Here is a 21,394-nt window from a genome sequence, read left to right as displayed (position 1 = left end):
GAAGTAGTTCAGTAAGACAGGCAATGCTTAAATTGATGAGTGAATTATGGATGAAGGCCTTTCGACAAGTCTGTGGATACTATGCAGTGTAAGAATCAAATTTTATCACCCAGCACATGTGTAAGAGAGTTGAGGTAACACTTGTTGGATTAAACAATGGAAGAGGCTCAAGACTGTGGGGAAAAGCATTAGTTTTATTCAAAATGTTAAGGCTACAGATACTTGAGGAACACTGAATAAAAGCACAGGGTTAGGGGAGTCTGGGAAGACAGGCACTATGCCACCTGCATGTCACCTGCAGAAGCAACATACTATATGCAGAGGGAGACAGCTCAGAGCTCCACTAGACCATCTGCTGGCCAGAGATCCTTGCAAAGACCAAATGTGAGCACCAGTATATGAAATGATAATATTTTTAAAAAATAGAAATGTGTACAGCTGATCACAAAGCCACCTAGGGAAGTAGAACTCTGGTGCCGTGAACTACAGAAGGTGCTTTAACATAACAGAAGGAGTCTGCCTTCTGGAGAGGACAGGAAGCCAGAACAGCTCCAGAAGTGGGCAGGAGCATCATGAATATCTTCCCCTACCCTGTGTCACTAACAAGTGTACAGAAGTAGTGGAGCGCAGAAATGTTACAGGACAGTGCTCTTGCAGAAAGGTTACTTTTGCTAAAATGTACAGAATGTCGAAGATGAAGATGCTAATTGATGGGCATCCCCAAAGCCCGGAGCTTGCAGCTCGGTTACACAATGACCATGAGGTGATTCAGGTGATGCCATGGAGAGATGGAGAGGTGAGGCAAGGGGCCACATTCAACCTTCTTTCAAGTACATTTATCTGTTTTGTGCATGGAACTCACACATGAGACAATATTTGTTAAAACTCTTCTCTGGCACAAAAAGAAGAAGGAAGAAGGGAGAGGAAGAGGTAGAGGAGGAGGAGGAAGAGGAGGAAAATGTTTGTACAAATCACTGACCTACTTTAACATCTTATTTTAAAAATGGTGAAACTGAGACGTGGAGAAGAGAGAGCTTTTCCTAAGATGTCATGCCAGGTGGCAGTGGGTCAAGGCAGAATCTTGGGTCTTCTGATTCTGCTTTTAGGATCCAGGAACAACATAAAACTCTGCAGTGAACACATTCTCTTACAAAAAAAATATGAGCCGGGCGGTGGTGGCGCACGCCTTTAATCCCAGCACTCGGGAGGCAGAGCCAGGCGGATCTCTGTGAGTTCGAGGCCAGCCTGGGCTACCAAGTGAGCTCCAGGAAAGGTGCAAAGCTACGCAGAGAAACCCTGTCTCGAAAAACCAAAAAAAAAAAAAAAAAAAAAAAAATGAACTGTCTTGTTCTCTAAACAGTATAGCATATGTGGAGTGACTAACAACTCCATTAGTTATTTACTCATCACAAAACATCGTCATTTAAAACAACAGTAATTGTCTTACAGCTTCTTTAGCGCTGGAATCAGAGCACAGCTGGGCTGAGCTGAGCTTTCTAGGTTAATTTGTCATTGCTGTTGGCCTGGGTTTGGGTCATATCTTAAAGTTTGACTGGGGTATGGTCAGCTTCCAGGCTGTGTATATTGGCTGGGCTCTGTTCCTCAGAATTTTCTAGTCTGAAGTTTTCAGTCCCATGCTGTCTTAATTCCTTCCCACATGGGGCATTTCAACAAAGCCCTTTATCTCACTCAAGCCAAGAAGAGAAGAGAAGAGAAGAGAAGAGAAGAGAAGAGAAGAGAAGAGAAGAGAAGAGAAGAGAAGAGAAGAAAAGGAGGAGGAAGGAGGAAGGAGGAAGGAAAAGGAGGAGGAGGAGAGCAACAACAACAGGAGGAGGAGGAGGAGGAGGAAGAGAAAACATTTGGTTTCAGCTAAAGGAAAATCGTTAGGCTGTACCACAAGGAAAGGCAGATACACAAGTATGGGTCTTTTGAGAGGCAGTATCAGTGCAGTCATTTTTGAGTCAGCCTGCTACAGTCTCCAACAATCCAGTGTCATCATTCCCTGCATCTTCTTATAGATGACAAATTCACTCATCCCATCTGGACTTCTATTAATGGGCAATAAGTAATTGTGTCAACCACTAAGTGAATTGTGTCTTAACTTTTCTCATCATTAGTAAGGTAAGTTATCACAGATCATTGAAGTAGCACTGACTTCCTTCAAATATCACCCCAAGCTAACATTTTGCAAGACAGTAACTCCAAATGTATTAGTCAAAATTCTGTAGAAGAACAGAACTGATTAAATATCAAAAAGAGATTTGTTATTTTGGCTCACATGATGTGATCTGAGTACCCCAACAATGACTGTCTCACACTGAGACATCAAGTAGTTGTTGAGTTCATAAGACTGGATGTCTCAGCAGTCCCATCTGGTACTAAAGGCCTGGAAGATTCCTGGAGAACCACTGGCCCTCAGTCTGTGTTGGGATTCCAGAGAAGCTGTTTCTACTATTGCTAAAGGAATGCCTTAGCAGCAGGATAGATTAATGTGTCAGGAAAAGTGAGGAAAAGCAGGTAAAAAGCCAAGTTTTCTTCTCCCATGACCTTTCATATGGGCTGCCACCAGAAGGTACTGCCCGGATTTAAGTGAGGAATCTTCCTGTGTCAAATAATCTGATCAAGAAAATCCCTCACAGGAATGCCCAGTAGCTTGGATTTTAGTTGATTCTAGATTTAGTCAATTGACAAGGAAGATTAGCCATCACACTGCATATGTTTTATTGAAAGGCAAAACATTCAAGGTGACAAATTACCCAAATTCCTTCTCTCCAATCTAGCTCTTGCAGCATATAAATTAAGACTAAAATGTGGAATTCTGTTTTTTTTTTTCCTTTCCTTTCTACTATATACAGTATTTTGTGTTCTCTATTGCTGTTATGGTTTGAATATGAAATGTTGCCCAAGATTTGTGCTCTGAATACTTAATTCTGAGTTGCTGGCACTATTCAGGTTACTAACAATTCTATAGTCTACTATAGAACTTTCAAGAGATGGGGCCTCGTAGGCAGAAATGGTATGCCTTTGAAAGCTCTACCCAATCCCACTCCCTGTCTTTATCTCTGGCTTGGTGCTTCCCGGTTGGTTTTATGTGAGCGGTTTCTGTCACATGCTTCAGCCACCACACCTTCTGGTGAGTCAGGGTTCTCTTGAGAAACAAAACTGATAGTATGAATATATATATTAAAGTATTATTATATTGGCTTACAAGATATGGTCTAGGTAGTCCAACAATAGCTGTCTTCATACTGGAGAGTCAGAGAAATTGTGGCTACTCAGTCCACAAGAATGGGTGCTCCAGAAGACCCAATCTGGTATAAAGACCTGGAAGCATCCTAAAGAGCCACTAGTCTTCAGTCCATATTGGAAATCTGGAGAATCTGGTCCTCATGTCTGTGAAAGATGGAAGCAGCAGAGGTAGTAGTGGCAAAAGAGTAGATGCAGTCACCAACTCAAAGAGAATGCAAGCAGGCAAAAAGGAAATAGCTTTTCCCTAGGGTCTTCTTATATACGAACATCACAGGAAGGCACCATATATGCTAGGGGAGAATCCTTCCCCTTCAGTTAAATTTTCTAGGAAATATCCTCACATACCTGCCTTGATACATGCCTCTGAGTTGATTCCAGATCAAGCCAAGTTAAAAACCAGGATCAATCATCAGAAGCCCACCCCTCACTAAACTGACACCCAACCACATCTCCTTATGTTATTCTTAAATTCTAAATGAAGACTATAAAAAGGTCACAATTCTGCTAAGCATGATGTAACCATCTGTAAATGTGCTACACCACCCCCACCCACCATCCACAATAGATGGCCAAGTCTCCTGAGGAATGCTTAGTCTTTCACTGTCTCATAACTTCAGAAAATATTCTCTGTCTCGATGAACTGAAACTCTCTGAAACAGTGAGCCAAAATGAACTTTTCCTCCCTTAAGTTGTTTCTGTTGGGGATTTTAATGAAATCAATGAAAAAGTAATTAACACAAGTCAATCACTTCACTGCTACCCTGCCATAATTCTCAGCATCTTATAAATGGGCCAGTGCAACAGATTCCTACCAGAGTCCCATCACACCAGCTTTCCCCTTCGATCTGTGTCACAGTTTAGGATTATAGAGGTCAGAATATCTATTTCAAATATTCCCAAGTAGTTCTTTTCTACAAAGAAAATTAACACCACCTAACTGACATTCAAGATTTCCCATGATCCAGATTCATGACTGCCCAGGTTCTGTGCCTCAGCCACCACCATCCTGTGCACACTTGGCTCTGATACTTTTTTTTCTTGTGAATGTCATTCCCTCTTACATAGAATGGCATTCTTTATGTTTTACACCTAATTCGTCTTCTCTCTTCAATTGTTAGTTCAGGTGCCACCTCCTCCAGGTACATAAATGCCCCTCCCCTGTCTCCTTTGCACAACCTGACATATTCCACCATCCCCTGCATCAAATTGCCATTGCTATCCAATAGACCAAGCTTTCTGACAAGACAGTTCTTAAGAGATGTTTCTTACCTGATTCACCTGAAACTCAGTATGACTTGAAGTTAACCTTAAATACCTGATAAAAGTCCTTGTTCCCAAGATTCAAAGATCCCATTTCACATGAGGCTTGCTTAGAAAAACTAGAGTTAGACATTATTTACATGGTTCATCCTCTCGGCTCACATCTAGGCAGGGTGGTAACATACCTTATGCCTGAAGGAAGCCATGCCAGTCCTGGGACAGAATGCCATGTCAGGACAAGGACTGTGTTAACTTTCAAAGCTGGTCCCAAAAATAACTGCTGCCATTACTTAGGATTTGGCAAAAGCCAGTACCAAGGACAGAGGACATCTGTCCAGTGATTTGAAACTGAGTCAGACTATGGATCAGTCAACAACTAGTGAGAGGAGTAGATAGTCTCAGGGAAGATATGAGGACAAAGATAAATGTCTTTGGACATGAAGAAAATCACAACCCGTGGGAAGGGATGAATCATAAATAAGAGTATGGCTTTGGTATCTGAAAGCTCTGGGTTCAAAACACTTGTGTTTGCTAGGCAAACTTGACTAAATAACTGCCCCAAGTTTCACTACAGATATATATATATATATATATCACAATATAACAACACCTGTTTTAGAAGATCATGGTAGTTATTAAATGATATTGTGTATTATATTGCTTATCAAGGAAACTGGCATGTGACATAGATAGTCACGGAGGTTGATACCTGTTTTTGAGGTGGTTCTTGGTGCTAAGACCCCACTGGGTAAGCAGTTCTCAAATTGTACCCTGTAAAACAGATCCTTATGAGAGTCCCTTAAAGAGCATTCTCTGGCCAGTGAGTTTGGCAAACACTTGACAACATCCTGGAAATTCAGGGCTCACATAGTCATTTCATCTGTAGTGCTAAAGGCTGAAAACACAGTAACAAAAACAATATGGCAATATCCTATAATTCACTATAGTGGTGTCCTATTCTATATGGTCTTCGATGACAACATTTTGTGGACTAGGTAGTGTGGAAACAACAGATATCCACTTTTCTGGAGACTTACAAATCTTAAGAATAAAGCACCAGTAGATTCTGTGTTTTTGGGGTGCCCACATCCTGGATCATAGATTAAGATTTACAACAGTTCCTACCCTGGATAGAAGAGACTAGGAAGCATCCCTGGAGCATCATTTTGAAGGACATCCCTAAACTGATGGGAGCCCTGACACCCTTCTCCTCATGACATCTGCCTTAAAATGTGTTGGACCATAGTCTGGAAAACTCTACACCAGAGTACCAGGCTCCACATACTCTTAAGGGAACTGTAAATTTGCCCTCACACATCTAAATTGACAGTGAAAAGCCAAACAAACCACTTGAGCCAAAACAGGCATGCCTGGGTCAGGAAACCTAGCTGGAGAGGCAGAGACATGCAGAGTGTCATCCCAATTAGCAACTCTTTCTGGCTAAGGTACCCAGTGAGCACAGCCAAACCTCAGCAGATTCTGCAACCCTGTCTAGGGCAAAGGGAACTTGCCAACACATACCCAGGAGCTAATAACCACTTGCAAACAGCGCACCTTGGCTTCAGCGCCCTCTGAAGAAGAAGCGTACAAAGTGGGAGCGCCAGCCAAAGCTCAAAGAGAAAGGTAGAGGTCAAATGCTCTGGGACTTACACATGGACAACCACCAGACAGCTGCTAGGGGGTATGGGAAGCAGAAGATAAAGGAATCCTTTTGCACCCCTTGTCTTTTTGCTTACTGGGCAGCTCAAATGTTAAGTTTTCACTTTTTTAAGAACTGAAGAAAAATGTTTGAAGAGCTACCACAGTGTGGCACAATGTAGTTGAAATTTCATGCATCAGAGCCACGAGAGGGGCTTCAAAAAACCTGCTTCTGTTTCATAGGCTAGTTCTTGAGCTACCTCGAGTCTCAGTTTGACTCCTAAACAGGCTTAGTAAGTAATACTCAGCTCGATATATTCTCAGAACAATGATAAGATCAATAAGAAAAGCTTAAACATAACGTGTGGCCCAAGACAAGTGCAAGTGTGTGCACAGGAGCAGGCACACGCCTTTGTAGAAGTCAAAGGCCAACAAGGGAGTCAATTCTCTTTCTTTCACGTGGGTCCTAGGGATTGAACTCAGGTCATCAGAACTGAAGGCAGGTGCCTTTATCCCTTAAACTATTTCACCAGCTCACAAGACAGGTTTACGGTCGGTAAATTTAAAAAAAAAATGGTGTTGGTTTTACTGCCTATCCATCTATATTTGGTCTTAAAACAGCAGCAGTGATAATTACTATATTCTGGCAGGAGTCAGCAAACTGTGAATTAGCAGCCTATTTTTGTAAATAGTGTTGTATTAAAACACAGCCATGTTTGTTTGGCTTGTTTTCTATACAGTAGTAAAGTTGGATACTTGTGAAGTCTATTAGTTACTTTTGTGTCCATGCAACTAACGTACTTGACAGAAATGACATATATAAGCTAGAAGGTTTATTTGGGTCCATGGTTTCAAAGTTATACTCCAGGATGGCAGGGGAGGCTTGCAGCTCAGGGCTCAGTCTGAGGTGTCAGAAGCATGCAGCCCTCACTCACGTTCCTAAAGGACAGTGAGCATAGGACATTAGACTGAAAAGGCCAGTGGCTATAAACCCACAATGGTCCTCCCTAGCCTCCTACCACCAGCCAGACCCTGCATCCAAAAAGGCTCTGCAGCCGTCAAATTAGTCCCACAGCTGAGGACCAAGTTTTAAACTGTGAACCAAAGGATATGGTCCCAATTCAAACCCTAGTAGAAAGAGGTGATCTGACAGCACATTTACTCTCTGCTCATTTAAGGAAATGTTGACTGACCCTTCCAATCAGTATGCTGGGTTTCTAGGAACAGTTTTCAGTCACTATAACCCCGACACACTGCATGTTATTACACACATAATGAGAATGAGACAGAAATAAAAGTTAGTCTGATTAGTCTTCCAGCACAGGTAGGGGAACAACACAAAACTCTATACTAGATGGAAGTTTAGAAGAGTGACAGACACTTCTGTGACCTACCCCCCCTTTATCCATTTTGTGCCCTCCCTTTCTCTCTTACTCTCTTTCCTCCCTCCCTCTTCCTCTCCCTTCTTTACCCTCTCCCTTTTTCTCTCCCCTCCTTTATAACTGAAGTTTTTCTGGTCCTGCCCAGCTCCCACGTCCCCTCGGTACCACAGCCGCTCAGACCCAAATGAACACATAGAGGCTTACATTATTTAGGAACTGTATGGCCTAATGGCTCAGGCTTCTTGCTAGCTAGCTCTTACATCTTAAATTAACCCATTTCTTTAAATCTATACTTTGCCACGTGGCTCGGGCTTACCAGTACCTTTACATCTTGCTTCTCATGGCAGCGGCTGGCAGCATCTCTTCTGCTCTCCTTTCTCCTTCCTCCCTCTCTAGTTAGAATGTCTCCCCTAACCTTGTTCTGAAATTGGCCAAACAGCTTTATTTATCAACTAATCAGAGCAACACATATTCACAGCATACAGAACAACATCACCAATCAATTCTTCCTCTCCCTTTCCTTCTCCCTATGGTCTCTCCTAACCCTGCTTCCTCAGGTTAAATATCCCCCCTCCCCACACCATATGCTGAAATAAATGATTCTGCCCAGAAGAAACTTGATTCCCTTTTCTTACTTGTACATTTGCTTGTTTAGACATGAAATGCTGCTTATTTTTGTTTCCTGTTTCTGTGTAAAGCAACTTAAGGGAGAAGGGATTGATTTTGTTCACAATTCTGGATTCATCATTTTAGGAAAATCAAAGCATCATCACTTGAAGCAGCTGGTTACATTACATTCAAGGTCAAAAGAAGGGAATTGAGTTAAAGTATGCGTGTATGTATTCAGATCACTTTCTCTGCTCTTCTACAATCCAGGATACCTTGCCTAGGGAATGGTACCACCCATGATGGGCAGATCTTTCTACCTCAATTAACATAATCAATCAAACAAACAAACCCATAACCCCATCTAGACAATCCCTCATTGAGTCTTTCTTCCTAGGTGATTCAGGATTGTGTCCTTAACCTAATCTAATATTTCTTACTTTCAGAAAAGAACTTTGTGGTGGTTGTTGTTGTTTGTTTGTTTGTTTATTTGGTTGGTTGGTTTGGTTGCTTGATTTGTTTTTGGTTTTTTGGATACAAGGTTTCTCTGTTTAACAGTCCTGACTGTCCTAGAACTCACTTGATAGACCAAACTGGTCTCAAATTCCCAGAGATCCTCCTGCCTCTGCCTCCCAAGTGCTGGGAGCTGGGGTTAAAGGCATGCACCACCACAACCCAGTCCAGAAAAGAAAGTTTTAAGTGTCAGAGTTTCTGAAATACTCTTACAATTTGACTGGTTTCTTGGCAATACATAGTGCAAGGCCCAATTTTTCAGGACCTCTTGATTTTTAAGCTCCTCTGTCTGGTGCTTCCCACTTTACCATCCTCTCATTCATTAATCTTCTCTCTGGGCCAACTGAAGGAGGGCAGGCTGTTCTCAGCAGCTCTAGAAATCTGCTGGAGATTTAGACATTTTAGTTCACTTGGCTTTGTGCCCTCTCCTCAAGTCCAAAACGGTAAATGAAACTACCATGTGCACTCCATTTTCCCAACTCCATTCTCCCTCTCTATGACCCCAACAAATGCATCCACATTAATGAAACTGAGTGTTCCTCCGATATATATTACATAAATGTTAATTCTGTAAACTAAACAATAAATCTTGTTTCAAAAAACCACCTGGTAGAAGAAAAAGAACCTAAATTTTGGCCTCATGAGACAGTACCCTTCATTCTGATTCAAGTAGCACTGACCTGATGACTTGCTCAACAGTCTCAAGCCTGTGCATCTGATAGCAGGAAAATATAAAGAGTGTTCCCAGATTGCCTAAGCTTGAATCATGATGAAAAGGCATTTGTAAATGGCCAAGCACCAAATAAATAATACTGATTTTTTCCACTTTAGGTTCAGTTGTTTAAGATCTTCCTGGGGCTTCACCTTTGATGATAGACAGCTCCTGGCCAGGTATAGCATCATTTCTAACTAACATATGAGAGACTGAAAGGGGAGAGAGTCTAGGTTTGCTCTGTACCAGTGCTTGCCTCCCTTGTGTGCCATCAAACTCAATCCTGTGACGTACTTCAAACACAAAAGAATCAAGTATGTTTGGGAAACACGCTGTAAACGATCTTCTTGGAGGTTTCCACAAACTCATAAAAGACCCTGGAAAATCCTGAAGTAAAGAAAGATGCGTAATTTGTTTGCCTTAAAATGACATTAGGTTTTAAAAATAGCCTTTCCAAACATGATTAACTAGGAAATACTTTTTGCCCCACATTAATACCTCCCAGCATGCCACAGATTACACATTAGGAAATAAGCCCCTGCACTAACTAAGCCCAAGTCTGAGCTAAGACTTATCTCTATTTTTCTGGCTCTCATGCAGCCTCATGAAGACTTTTTACTGTCAATATTTGGGGGGGGGGAAGAAGGGGCAAACCCTGGGTTCTTTTGAACCTAGTCCTTTGAACTTCGTCATGTAAACCATCCTTTGGCATTACTAGATTGCTGCAGGAAAACTGGGGGTTAAGAATGTTGTCTGTGACTGGTGAGTCATTTCACCTGAATTAAACTCTGCTGTACCCCTTTCTAGTTATATGACCTCAGTTTTCTCATCCTTGAGGAGTGAAAAAGAAAGGAAGCTGTATCAGGAATCTTAGGGAGGAGCCAATGAAATAACCCATCTAGGGCACAGGAAGGACAGATGTTTTCAATCAGGGTTGCTGGTTATTATTTTAGCTTTTAGGTGATCCCGGTTTGAGAGAGGAAAAGTAGACACTGCATGTCTGCATGCCTTTTCTGGAACCACACTAATTAATTACTGGAGTGGACTTAGTTTTCCATAGTGTCTGGTTCTTGCTACCAATCTTAGAGACCTATTTTTATTTCAGGAGTCCACTGCTATCAAAGTGCATCAAGGCTGTTTATCTTGATGCCTCCTGGGTTTGGTAATTGTCAGTGTTTCTCTCTGGCTTCATCTGACAGCAAACCTCAGTCCAGCAGAATTCCATTCATTCAAATACCAAGACGATTATTTCAGAAAAGGTTTCTGAACATTCTAGTGCCCCAATGCCAAATAATTAGCACATGTGTTCACACTGCCCTGCTCCTGTGCTGCACTCTGTCTATAACCTGCGCCTCCTGAATAAATATCTTTAATGTTTCACCCTTGGCTCAAGTATTTGAGACCTGTGAAAGAGAGACAACTGTATTTTATAAAATTCTAGTGGGAATAGAAAATAGAGGAGCTATTGTTCCGGGATAAATGAATTCAAATTTATTTTTGAAAAGATTTTCCAGAATTTTATAGGAATCTATAGTATTGCCATTTGGTCAGACCCACTTTTTATTTTCTTTTATGTCTAGGCAAAAAGCAGAAGAGAGAAAACTACTGCTCTGCAGAAATTTTATTTCAAAAATTGAAACCAGACCATAGCAAGGTAGCTTGTGGTCTGAATGTATCAATAGACCTAGTCATTTTTCATCAGAGCTGTTCTTAGGTATACTAAACCACAAATATGAATCTCATTATGGTGTCTAGATGGAAATATTTTATGGATTAAAAATTTGGGCATTTAATTTGGTTGGTAATGAAACTTCTTTTCAAGGAATGGGAGGAAGGGAGCCACAAAATACCACCAGTGATTTATCCAAATACCTTATGAAAGGAAAAATCAATTTAATATCTGGGTACCTTTGTATTTAATATTGGCCATTTTGCTTGAGTCCAAAGTGGAATGCTAAATTTGGTTAGACAGAACTATTGCCAAATCAGCAATAGTTTGCAGATCATTACAACCAAGAGCGTTCTAAAACTGGGTTCACTGTATTCTAGGTGCATTCTTTGGTGCTAGGTATACAGGGCTAGACACCTCATATAACAGCCCTTGTCTTCATGGAACCAAAACCCCTATATAATCTAACTCTATGTGGACAAAGCATAACTAAATCAGCCTAGCATAAAAATGAAACAGAATCTACACATTTCTAAAGACATCAAAGTCTCTCAGCACCTTTTTAAACAATAGTATTATTCAGTTCAGATGAGAGGATGGGAGATAACTAACTTCTAATAACAGAGGTTATTTTAGTCTCAGTTGTAGGACAGATGAAGTCTGTCCACTCAACAGTCAGGCATGTGGGCTTTCTAAAAGTCTTCAAGACACCAGGAATCCCATTCAAAAATATGTTAGATTCAGTAGCATCTCAAAGGTGCCCATCAGCTTGCTTCACTCTGCAGCAGCACCATCGGGTTCTGGTCCCAGGGGACTGACAGGCTCACTTTCAGCCTGCCATGGGAAGGTCAGATGGACAGAGCAGCAACTGCTCTCAAATGCTAACACCCTCCTTTGGCTTCCAATGCAAAAGCCAGAGAGAGATGATGGACTCCAAGGACGGGGTTCATACCCTCACTCCTCAGTGTCATCCCAGTACACACATGTGACATAAAATTAAACTTCAGTTTCTTCATCTGCAAAATGAAGACAAATTTTCACCTTGTGATTTTGAAATAATTTGAAATTGTATATTCAAAATGCTTAGCTCAAATTCTGGAAAAGTACAGCCAATAGCTAAAACATAATAATTTTGTGTCCTTCTATTATCACCATTGTTATACTTCTTGGTCTTCCAAGGCCTCCTCAGTGAGTATTCAGTTCATCTAGGCCTTTCCTCTTCCAGTGAGTCCTCCATGAGCTCCTTAACCAAGAATACCACTCCCTTCCTTAGCCCTTTCGTTGAGGCTGGCACTGTCCCTGCCCTTATTCATGCATATTCTCCTAAATTCCATGGTGACATCTGAGATCAGGGCACAGCTCTTTACTCAGTCCCTCTTGCCCAGTGTCCCACACACTGTGAAGCCCACAATGAGTGAGAAGCAGTTATCACTGGAGAGAATCTCAACATACCTGTTTTTTCTATTGACCCAGAACCACGCAACATGTTCCCGGTTTTTAGTGATACTTGAGAGTATCATGACCATTTAAAGCAACCATGAATGGGCTGAGAAGAAGTTACAGTAGTGACTGTACAGGAGGAGATTTTAAACTTTTTTATTATAGAAAACACATTTATTTTGGCTACTGTGGTATCACTCATGCTTAACTAGGGGCTTGGCACATGGTAGGTATTTGATAAGGATGGATTGGTGGATGGGATAAAGATATACAGAATCAGAAATTCTAGAAAGTTCTTAGCACAGTAGCCCTCCCAGTTTTTCCCTGATAATTGTCTCTGGAGATCATTACAATGGACTCAGGCTAAGCATTAATGGAAACTTTTCATATGCACTTCCTTGTTTTTATTATTTTTATTTTAGTTTTGAGACTATAATATAATTATAATGTTTCTCTCTCCCCCTTTCTCCCTCCAAGTCTTGCCATATCTCCCTCCCTGCTCCTCTTCAAATTCATGGCTTTTGTTTTCTCTCTTATTGCATGCATCTATGAATATGTACATACATAGATATTCCTAGAGATAACCTGTTTGGTCAATATAATATTACTTACATGTATGTTTTCAGGGTTGGCCTTTTGGCACTGGATAACCCATTGGTGCATTCTTCCCTGGAGAGGACCACCTCTCTGGTTCCCAGCATTCCACAGTTACTTAAAGCTCTTTGTGTAGGGTTGAGGCCTCCTGGGCTTTCCCCGTCCACTTTCTCGTGTTCATTGGTATCATCTTCATTCAGCTCCTTTTTGGTTAGTCATGTTGACTTTATGGGGATAGCTTCAGACATTACTAGGAGACACAATCTCACAGCAAGTTCCCCTATCCTCTGGCTCGCACAATCTTTCTACCCTCCCTCCCCTTCTGCAGTGTTCCCTGAACTTTATGCGTGGGAATGTTTTGTAGATACATCCATCAGGACTGGGCTCTACAAGTATGCATTTTGATTGGTTGTGGGCTCCTGTAGTAGTCTCCCTCTGTTGTAAAGAGAAATTTCCTTAGCCTACTTTATGTTTTTTCCAAGTTTTACTAAGGTAGAGTTGAAAAGCACTGATGTATAATGTGCTTATTGATAGACACATAGATAGAAATGGTTACACAATATAAAGGTAATAAACAACATATCTACTCATATAGCTGCTTTGTTTATATATGCTAATAACACCAAAGACTTATTATCTTAGCAAATTCCAAATACACAATGTAGTATTACTAATCTATTTCAACATAAGGATTCTCATAAATAAGTATATGCTATGGAAACTGTGTATGGCTGCTTAGGGTAATAAATGCAGTATAATCCTACAGTGGGACTTCCCACAAGTATCTCATCATTTGTCAACAACATCTGCATGTGCATCAAATGTATGGGTACCACTAATGTGCCACTTTTAGACTCAGTGATCCTTTACTTTTGTTTGTAATCCCTGCTCAAGATTCTGATTCTATAATCTGATTTCTGTCTGTGTATGGAAAGCACTGTGAGGCTAGGACAAGTGTTTTCCATTAAGAGAACAGTTTTGAAAGACTAAACCACAGACAGTCTGTTCTGAAGAAATCGCTGGCCGGGTATCATGGACAACCATCCCAGCAGCAGCTCTGGGCCTCAGAGAAGCCTTGGCCAAAGTTCTGACCTCCCAGAAAAGAGCTCCACCCAACTCATTCACTCCCTTGTTCCTGCTACTGAATTAGACTAAGGCTAAGGGAATCCCAGGTCTGGAGCCACAGTCTTTTCCTTCTCCTAAGGATTTCAGAATGTCCCTGATACTAGGCTAACTGAAACCCTGGGGATTGTACACTTCCATAGAGGAAGTCACAGTGGGACTAGAGATATGATTCAGTAAGTAAAGATGTTAACAATAAAAGCCTGATGACCTGAGTTCAGAGCCCTAGAACTATGTAAATAACCAGATGAAATAGCAACAGTATGTAATCCCAGCGCTCCTTCAGCAGGATGAGAGACAGAGACAGAATCACCTGGAAGTTCATGGACCAGTTAGCCCAGTATGCTCAGTGCAGCAGAGATGCAAGAGAAACCTTGCCTCCAACAGGGTGGAAGATGACAACTGGCTCCCAAAAGTTGGCCTCTGCCCACCCCATGTGCACACATGCATGCATACAAACACACATGCAAAACTAAATAATTCTTTTAAAAAAATAGGAAGATGGGGAAAGATAAATAAACAGCCAGCTTAAGAAATATGAATAGGTGTTTGGAGAAGGAAGGACTTCTCAACAGTACCTTAAGAATTTATTTTCAGTCAGAGAGCAGCTTTTTGCTAAACTCCTTCTCCAAACAAGACACAAACAATCATGTCCACTAGGTATAAAGCCTACTTTCTTTTAATTCATAGCTAAGAAGTGTTTTGCATAAATTATCTCATTTCTTCTCACTTGCAGTTGGTATTTGTGTTGTCATTTTACAGATGTTAACATAGAGGCCCAGACAAGCATTGTTTTATATCCCCTGCCATAGCTACTAAGTGGAATTATGTGGAATTGCTATCACCCAGTCATGTTTTATCTCAAGACAATTTGCAACTCCCATGACTCACAATAATAGGAAGAACAAAGTCAAGCTATAATGATATTTAACTTCCCCAAGAGCAGATGTTCTCAAACATCATATAGTCTCTTTTATGACATTTGTCCATTTTAGCATTTATAATTCCTTTCGGAAAAAAATCTGTTTTCATATCTGCAGCCTTGACTGACCTGTGACTTCATTAATAGCAACACAGAGCTTTCCATCACTGGTCTCTGAAATTCTCTACTATTCCAAGGCTATCCCAAGGCCTATTATGACATCATTTAACTAATCTCTATTGAAAGAAAAGAAAACAAATTTTTTTAAATGAATTAAGTGACAAGTTTCTGGGACAATTGGCAGTCCCACTGACATGTTCCTAGGTACCAATTAAGGCACTGGCACTCTATCTCAAATAGATAATGACTAGCCAGTGCTGAAATTCAGGCCCTCAGGGTTCAAAAGGATCTTCAGCTTGTCAGTTTTCTCTGTGTTTTTTCACCCAGAGTGTGCTGGACTCACTCAAGTGAGGGGGTCAGATATCCTTGGAAAACAAATCCACACTTAAGGCTGTTTCCTGGCTCCTGGTTCTTCCTGACACATTCCAAGAAGGAATTTATGGATGCTGGGAGGGACAAAGGGCGAGAATTTGTAGACCATTTTAGAAGCCTGTGTTAACAGCCCCATGCTTGAATAACTGCGCACAATAAAATTCTTTTCCCTGTAAGCCAGAAGAAAATTTTGCTGTAATACCTTAGAGTTGCCAAAATGATGTGGAAACAAATTTCATCTGCATTTGAAAAAATGGAATTATTGTTGTCTATCCAAGTCAAGGACTTTCCATGTATGTACCTAAGTCAAAAAGATAAACACATTCCATGAGCTACTAATCACACTTTCACCAGAAGTGTGTCTCCAACCACATAAAGCTATCCAGATAAAGATGATACTGTCTAAAACAGAAACCATGTATTGTGTATTCTCCAGCTGTGACCAGGGAAAATGTTCAAGGATGAACTCCTTTATCTCACAATAGTCTCTGGCCTGTGGAGAGATGTCAAAAAATAACCCTTGGTTTATCTCATGCTGCTCCTTAAAGGTTAAAATCTCCAAGTGCTGATGTCACATTCTTGTCATCAATTTTGTCATCTATAAACTACAATAGCACTTGTTCCTTTGGAGACATGAAGACAACACCACACCCACTTCCCTGGGATTGATGTGTGCTAATCCTGCCCAACTTAACGTTGGCTTTCCCAGCTTTGAGTAAAGAAGCCCAAGTTATCAACCTCTGACAATATGTTCCAGTTCCTTTATTATCACTCACTTCCCATGAATAGAAGAGTCTAGGGGGCTGAAGAGGTGATGCTGCCACTAAGAGCATTTGCTACACTTCTAGGGGATTTGGGTGTGATTCCCAGCACCTACATGGAAGCTCACAACTACCTATAACTTGAGTTGCAAAGGGTTCGACTCCCTCTTCTGGCCACAAGAAGTTAACAAGCATTCATGTGGTTTACTGATACACATTAGGTAAACACATAATAAATCTTTTCAATGATAATCATCTATCTGTGTTTTTTATGGTCTTTGTAGATTAAATTGTCCCTCCTGAAATTATAAAAGCACAGTTATCCAATCTTGACTCCCCATGTCTAACCTAATCTCTCAAACTGCAACCTCAACTAATTTCCCCAAACTCTGCCCTCAAAGAAGACATAAACCAGCCAGTTGTCTGCATGCAGGAGAATATTTTGTATTGCTAACATCATTACTTCTCTCCATTTCTACCCTCTCTAGAGCACATCTTTCTACTTCTAGCAAATTGATCTTCACAAGACTTACTTTCTTATACACCAGTGATTTCTACAGCTTCTCTAATCCAGGTCCAAGTTGCCACTGAATTTGGGAATGGATTACAGAAAGAGGTCAAGTTCTGGCTTAAGCAAAAGGAACTGTTAGCACAGATTCTTCTATGTTATGATCCCAAAGTGCAACAGAATGACGTGTCCTGTTGACTGAGTGTCTATAATGGGCCAGACAATGTACTCAAGCTTTAGTACAGATCTCTAGTCCTTGATTCCCTCTGATGTGTGTATGTGTGTGTTGTTGTTTTGTTGTTGTTGTTGTTATTGTTGCAGAAGCCAGACGTCAACCTCAAATGCCTTTCATCAGTTTCAATTTCCTCAAGGACCATGAACTTCGCTTGTGATTGTGTGTGTGTGTGTGTGTGTGTGTGTGTGTGTGTGTGTGTGTGTTTTATTTGTTTGTTTGGTTTGATTTGGTTGTTTGTCTGTTTTTGAGATTGGGCCTCTTATTGCCAAAAGTTACTGAGCCAGCAAGTGCTTAGATGTGTCTTCTATAACACTGAAGATGTGGTTAACTGTTCCCAAATCACAGAAGCATCCCCAATGCTCTGAGCACCATGAGCTGATGTGACAGGTAATCCTCCCCTATGGATCTCTTAACTACACAATGAAATAGCCTCCTTCTTTCCACATTGTCCTTAATTCTTACTTTAGGGTCTCAACCAATAGCTCAAGCACATGTCATAGTGAAAGAAAACCATAGGTAACTTTATGTCAACTATAGATTACTCTCATATGTATGTATAAGTCATTGTTTTGTAAATCTTAAAACCAGCCTGAGTTTAGCTAGGCACTCATATTTTCACACAGTAATTTCTCAACCACCTTTGACAGTTGCCCTCTCCTTTCTAAATGTCTATGCGTATGAGTAATTATGTGACAGATAAATAAGATAGCTTATCATCAGAACTACTTGGAGGTATATCTTTCTCCATGCCCAGTCTCATCTGCTCCTGATACTTACTTCTCAACATAAATTGCATCCTTTCCAATAACCCATACTCTGCCATTCTTTGGACACTTCCTTTGTTTTTCAAAGCCATAAGCAGTTGACTCCTGTACCCAGAAAACAAATCATCTGCACTCTTGTTTTTCTTTGTTCCCTAAATACTGAAGGAATTATTCAATTTTCTCCCTAGTTCTGTTGTTAAGTCCTAAAAGAGTAGACACTTGGTCTTATATTTATTTCTACCACCCACAGAACTTTGGTTGCTATAGAAAATTCACTATAAATTCTGTGTGTACCGGTCAATCTGAAGCTCATAAAGCTCATGAACATCTCTTAATTTGGACACTTGGTTCAAACGTATTCTGTCAAGTTCTTTTAAAGTCAAGACTGTGAGATGTTCTGGAAAGATAAATCAAGGAGAAGAGGGTCTGAGGTGAAAAGAATAAAATAAATATGTGAGAGCCATGTGACGAGGAAGAAGCAGTTGGAATTAAAACATCATTTCTCCTCTGAGTCCTTTGCCTTCCTCTCTGTCTCCCATGATAGAGAAACAACAGTGCTTACCTCAGCCTGCAGACTGAGTAATTACAATCAGGAGTCACTGAACATCTCCTGGGTGCAAGTCTTCACAGCACCATAAAAATTCCCTCAGAAGGCATGACTAGTCAATACTGGGAGACAATGAATGATTTCTACATAATGTTCTCATTACATCAGTCTTTTAACCCTGCCATTGGCCCTGATTTCCACAGTATAAAAGTGAAATAAGGAAGAAAATTAAATAACCCATGCCCAACTTATTCTAACATTTTGCTATGGTTTTCTATTCTCTACCGTCACCTTACATTTCTGAAAGTTGAATAATGCATAACATCATTCCTTCAAACTTGCAAGATTCTTCTAGGGGGATATAAAAGCTTCAGACACCTGAGACATTAAATGAAACTTTACCCAGAATTGCAGCCGCTCCACAGTGTGCATCAGTGGTACACACAAATAACTATTGTTTTTCTTTGTTTATATAGATTGTTCTTCCAAGAAGATTGAGGAGATCCAACTGTATTCTATTAAGTACATCTAAATATCAAATCCTACTAGAAGTTAAGACAGCTTACAGATCTAAAGACATCTAGCCAATCCAACCTCCATCATGGGGGCCATGACCTGGCTATTGCCAGGCATCTTTCTAGCTTTGCTTGCCCACACTTCTGAAGGTGGGGTCATCAAAAAAGTCATCCGGCACAAGCGACAGAGTGGAGTAAACATGACCCTGCCAGAGGAGAATCAGCCAGTGGTGTTCAACCACGTCTACAACATCAAGTTGCCCATGGGCTCTCAGTGCTCAGTGGATCTGGAGTCAGTGAATGGAGAGAAAGACCTAACCCCCACCCCAGAGTCCAGTGGAAGCTTCCAGGAACACACAGTGGATGGAGAAAACCAGATTGTGTTCACACACCGCATCAACATCCCCCGCCGGGCCTGTGGCTGTGCTGCAGCTCCGGATGTGAAGGAGCTCCTGAGCAGGTTGGAGGAGCTGGAGATGCTGGTATCTTCTCTAAGGGAGCAGTGCACCATGGGTACAGGCTGTTGTCTCCAACCTGCAGAAGGTAAGAGCCAGGATTGGTTGTCCTGTTTCTGTGCAAACAGGAAAAATGATGAGCAGAAAAGAATCCATGAGTGGTTTCTAACCATAGTTTCCTGAGAAACTAGACAGTCCAAATGTTCATTTAAAAAAAATGAGGTCAAGTAAATGTGGAGAGTGCAACCATCTCTCTTCTGTTCTTGGAAAAGTCATGGTAATAATAGTTCTCACACCAATTTTCCAGCTTTTGAAAAAATCTGCTTCTTAAGGCCCTATTTTACTTTAATTGTATCTTTTAGATTTATTAGTATGGACAGTTGGCTCAGCAGTTAGGAGTATTTGCTCTCCCAGAGGATCCAGGTTCCATTCCCATCACCTACATGGACACTCACAGCATCTGTTACTCCACTCTCAGGGGATCGACACATTCTTCTAACCTCAGCGTGCACCAGGCACACAAGTGGTACATGCACACACATACAGGCAAAGCACTCTACACACAAAATAATAAAATAAACAAATCTAAGTATTAAGATTTATTGTTTTACTATTTCCATGTGTGTATGTCTGTGTGTGACTGTGTGCACATATGTGTGTGTTTACAGGTATGCATTCTTGTCTACATGCACTAAGACAAGAAGAGCATTGAGAATCCTTCTCTATCACTCTCTGACCATTCATTTGAGGTAGCATCTCTCCTTGAACTTAGGGTTCTCATTTTCTCAGCTAGGTTAGAAACCAGCAAGCCCCAGTGATCCCCTTGTCTCTACTCACCCAGGAGATGAGATTATCGGCATATATGAGACACACAGCTCTTGGGCACTGGGATCTGAATGCTGCTCCTCGTGATTACACAGCAAGTACTCTGAAATGCTGAGTCGTTGTCTCTCCAGTGCCCACTTTAATTATACCTTAGTCAAACATGTTTGACCCTGAAATCTAATTCTTAGTTACCCTAAAATGTCTGAGAATAACCCACCATTCCTTCTCCCGAGAGTACCCTCTCAAAGAGACTGCTGTAGCCCCATCCCTTCATTGTACAAATAGGGAAGCAAAGGCCCGGAGAGCAGTGAGATTCTCAGGGTCCTGCTGAGTTAACATGATCTTCCACAGTCCTCTGTTCTTACAGATGCACGTTTCTGTCTGGGTGGTGCTGCGTCTGAGGGAATTGGGAAGAGCGTATTCAAATGTGATAGAACACAGTGTGATGATGTGAAGGTGGTCCGGTCAAGGCTGGTACATACAGCCACCTCTATGCACCCGACACTGTGATTATCTTGTATGATCCTCCAAACAATCCTTTAAGATAGGGTTAACATCCCTCTGTAAATCTAAGAACTGGATTTGAAAAGTTGACCAACTATCACAGGATAACTCGATGACAAAGAAAGACATAGACTTTGGGTGTGCCTGGGTGTCTTCACTCTCTTTGAGGAATATCCTGGGCCCTTGTGCATCCATTCCAGGAGTTCTGCTGCTTTGGAGTTAATTAATTCCATTCACCAAGGTTCATGGAACTACAGAAGCTTTAACTTCAAATCAGAAATGAGTATCTGTTTCTACCACTTAGAAAAACGCTACCAGAAAGGAGATTGATTAACTATTTCAAGAATGGACCTGACTGCTGTATGCAAGGAGTGCTGTGAGATGCTAGGCTTCTAAGGCAATTTTAATAAGTTTATCTTTATTAATAAACCAATTCGTTTTCTAGCTGTCAACCCCCTTGGGAGGAAACGCAAGCAAAAAGACACAGTAGGTTTAATGATAGTGTAGATTGAATGTGAATTCCTTCTTATTTTCTCCACTAAGCACCTGCTCTCCAAGCCAGTTGATGCCTAAACATGCAGCTGAATTTGGGTTAAGGTTTTTCAAGTGATCAAGAAACTTCTCTGGTGGAACTCTGCTAAGTACCCGTTCTCTTCCCTGTAGGACGTCTGGACTCTAGGC

General features: G+C 41.1%; 1 protein-coding gene across 1 annotated transcript in view; it reads left to right on the top strand.

Moving 5' to 3' along the window:
* Positions 1-21,394, top strand: part of Tnc (tenascin C) — a 91,448-nt gene that overhangs the window by 6,106 nt on the left and 63,948 nt on the right. Inside the window, 2 exon segments of the mRNA XM_037202664.1 lie at positions 18,891-19,472; positions 21,377-21,394. Coding sequence (XP_037058559.1) covers positions 19,016-19,472; positions 21,377-21,394 — 475 coding nt within the window. The 5' untranslated portion in view covers positions 18,891-19,015.

This window comes from Peromyscus leucopus, chromosome 2 (assembly GCF_004664715.2).
Source record: "Peromyscus leucopus breed LL Stock chromosome 2, UCI_PerLeu_2.1, whole genome shotgun sequence".
Taxonomy (NCBI): Eukaryota; Metazoa; Chordata; class Mammalia; order Rodentia; family Cricetidae; genus Peromyscus; species Peromyscus leucopus.
Note: the sequence above shows the minus strand (reverse complement) of the source record. Positions and strands in the feature narration are given on the sequence as shown.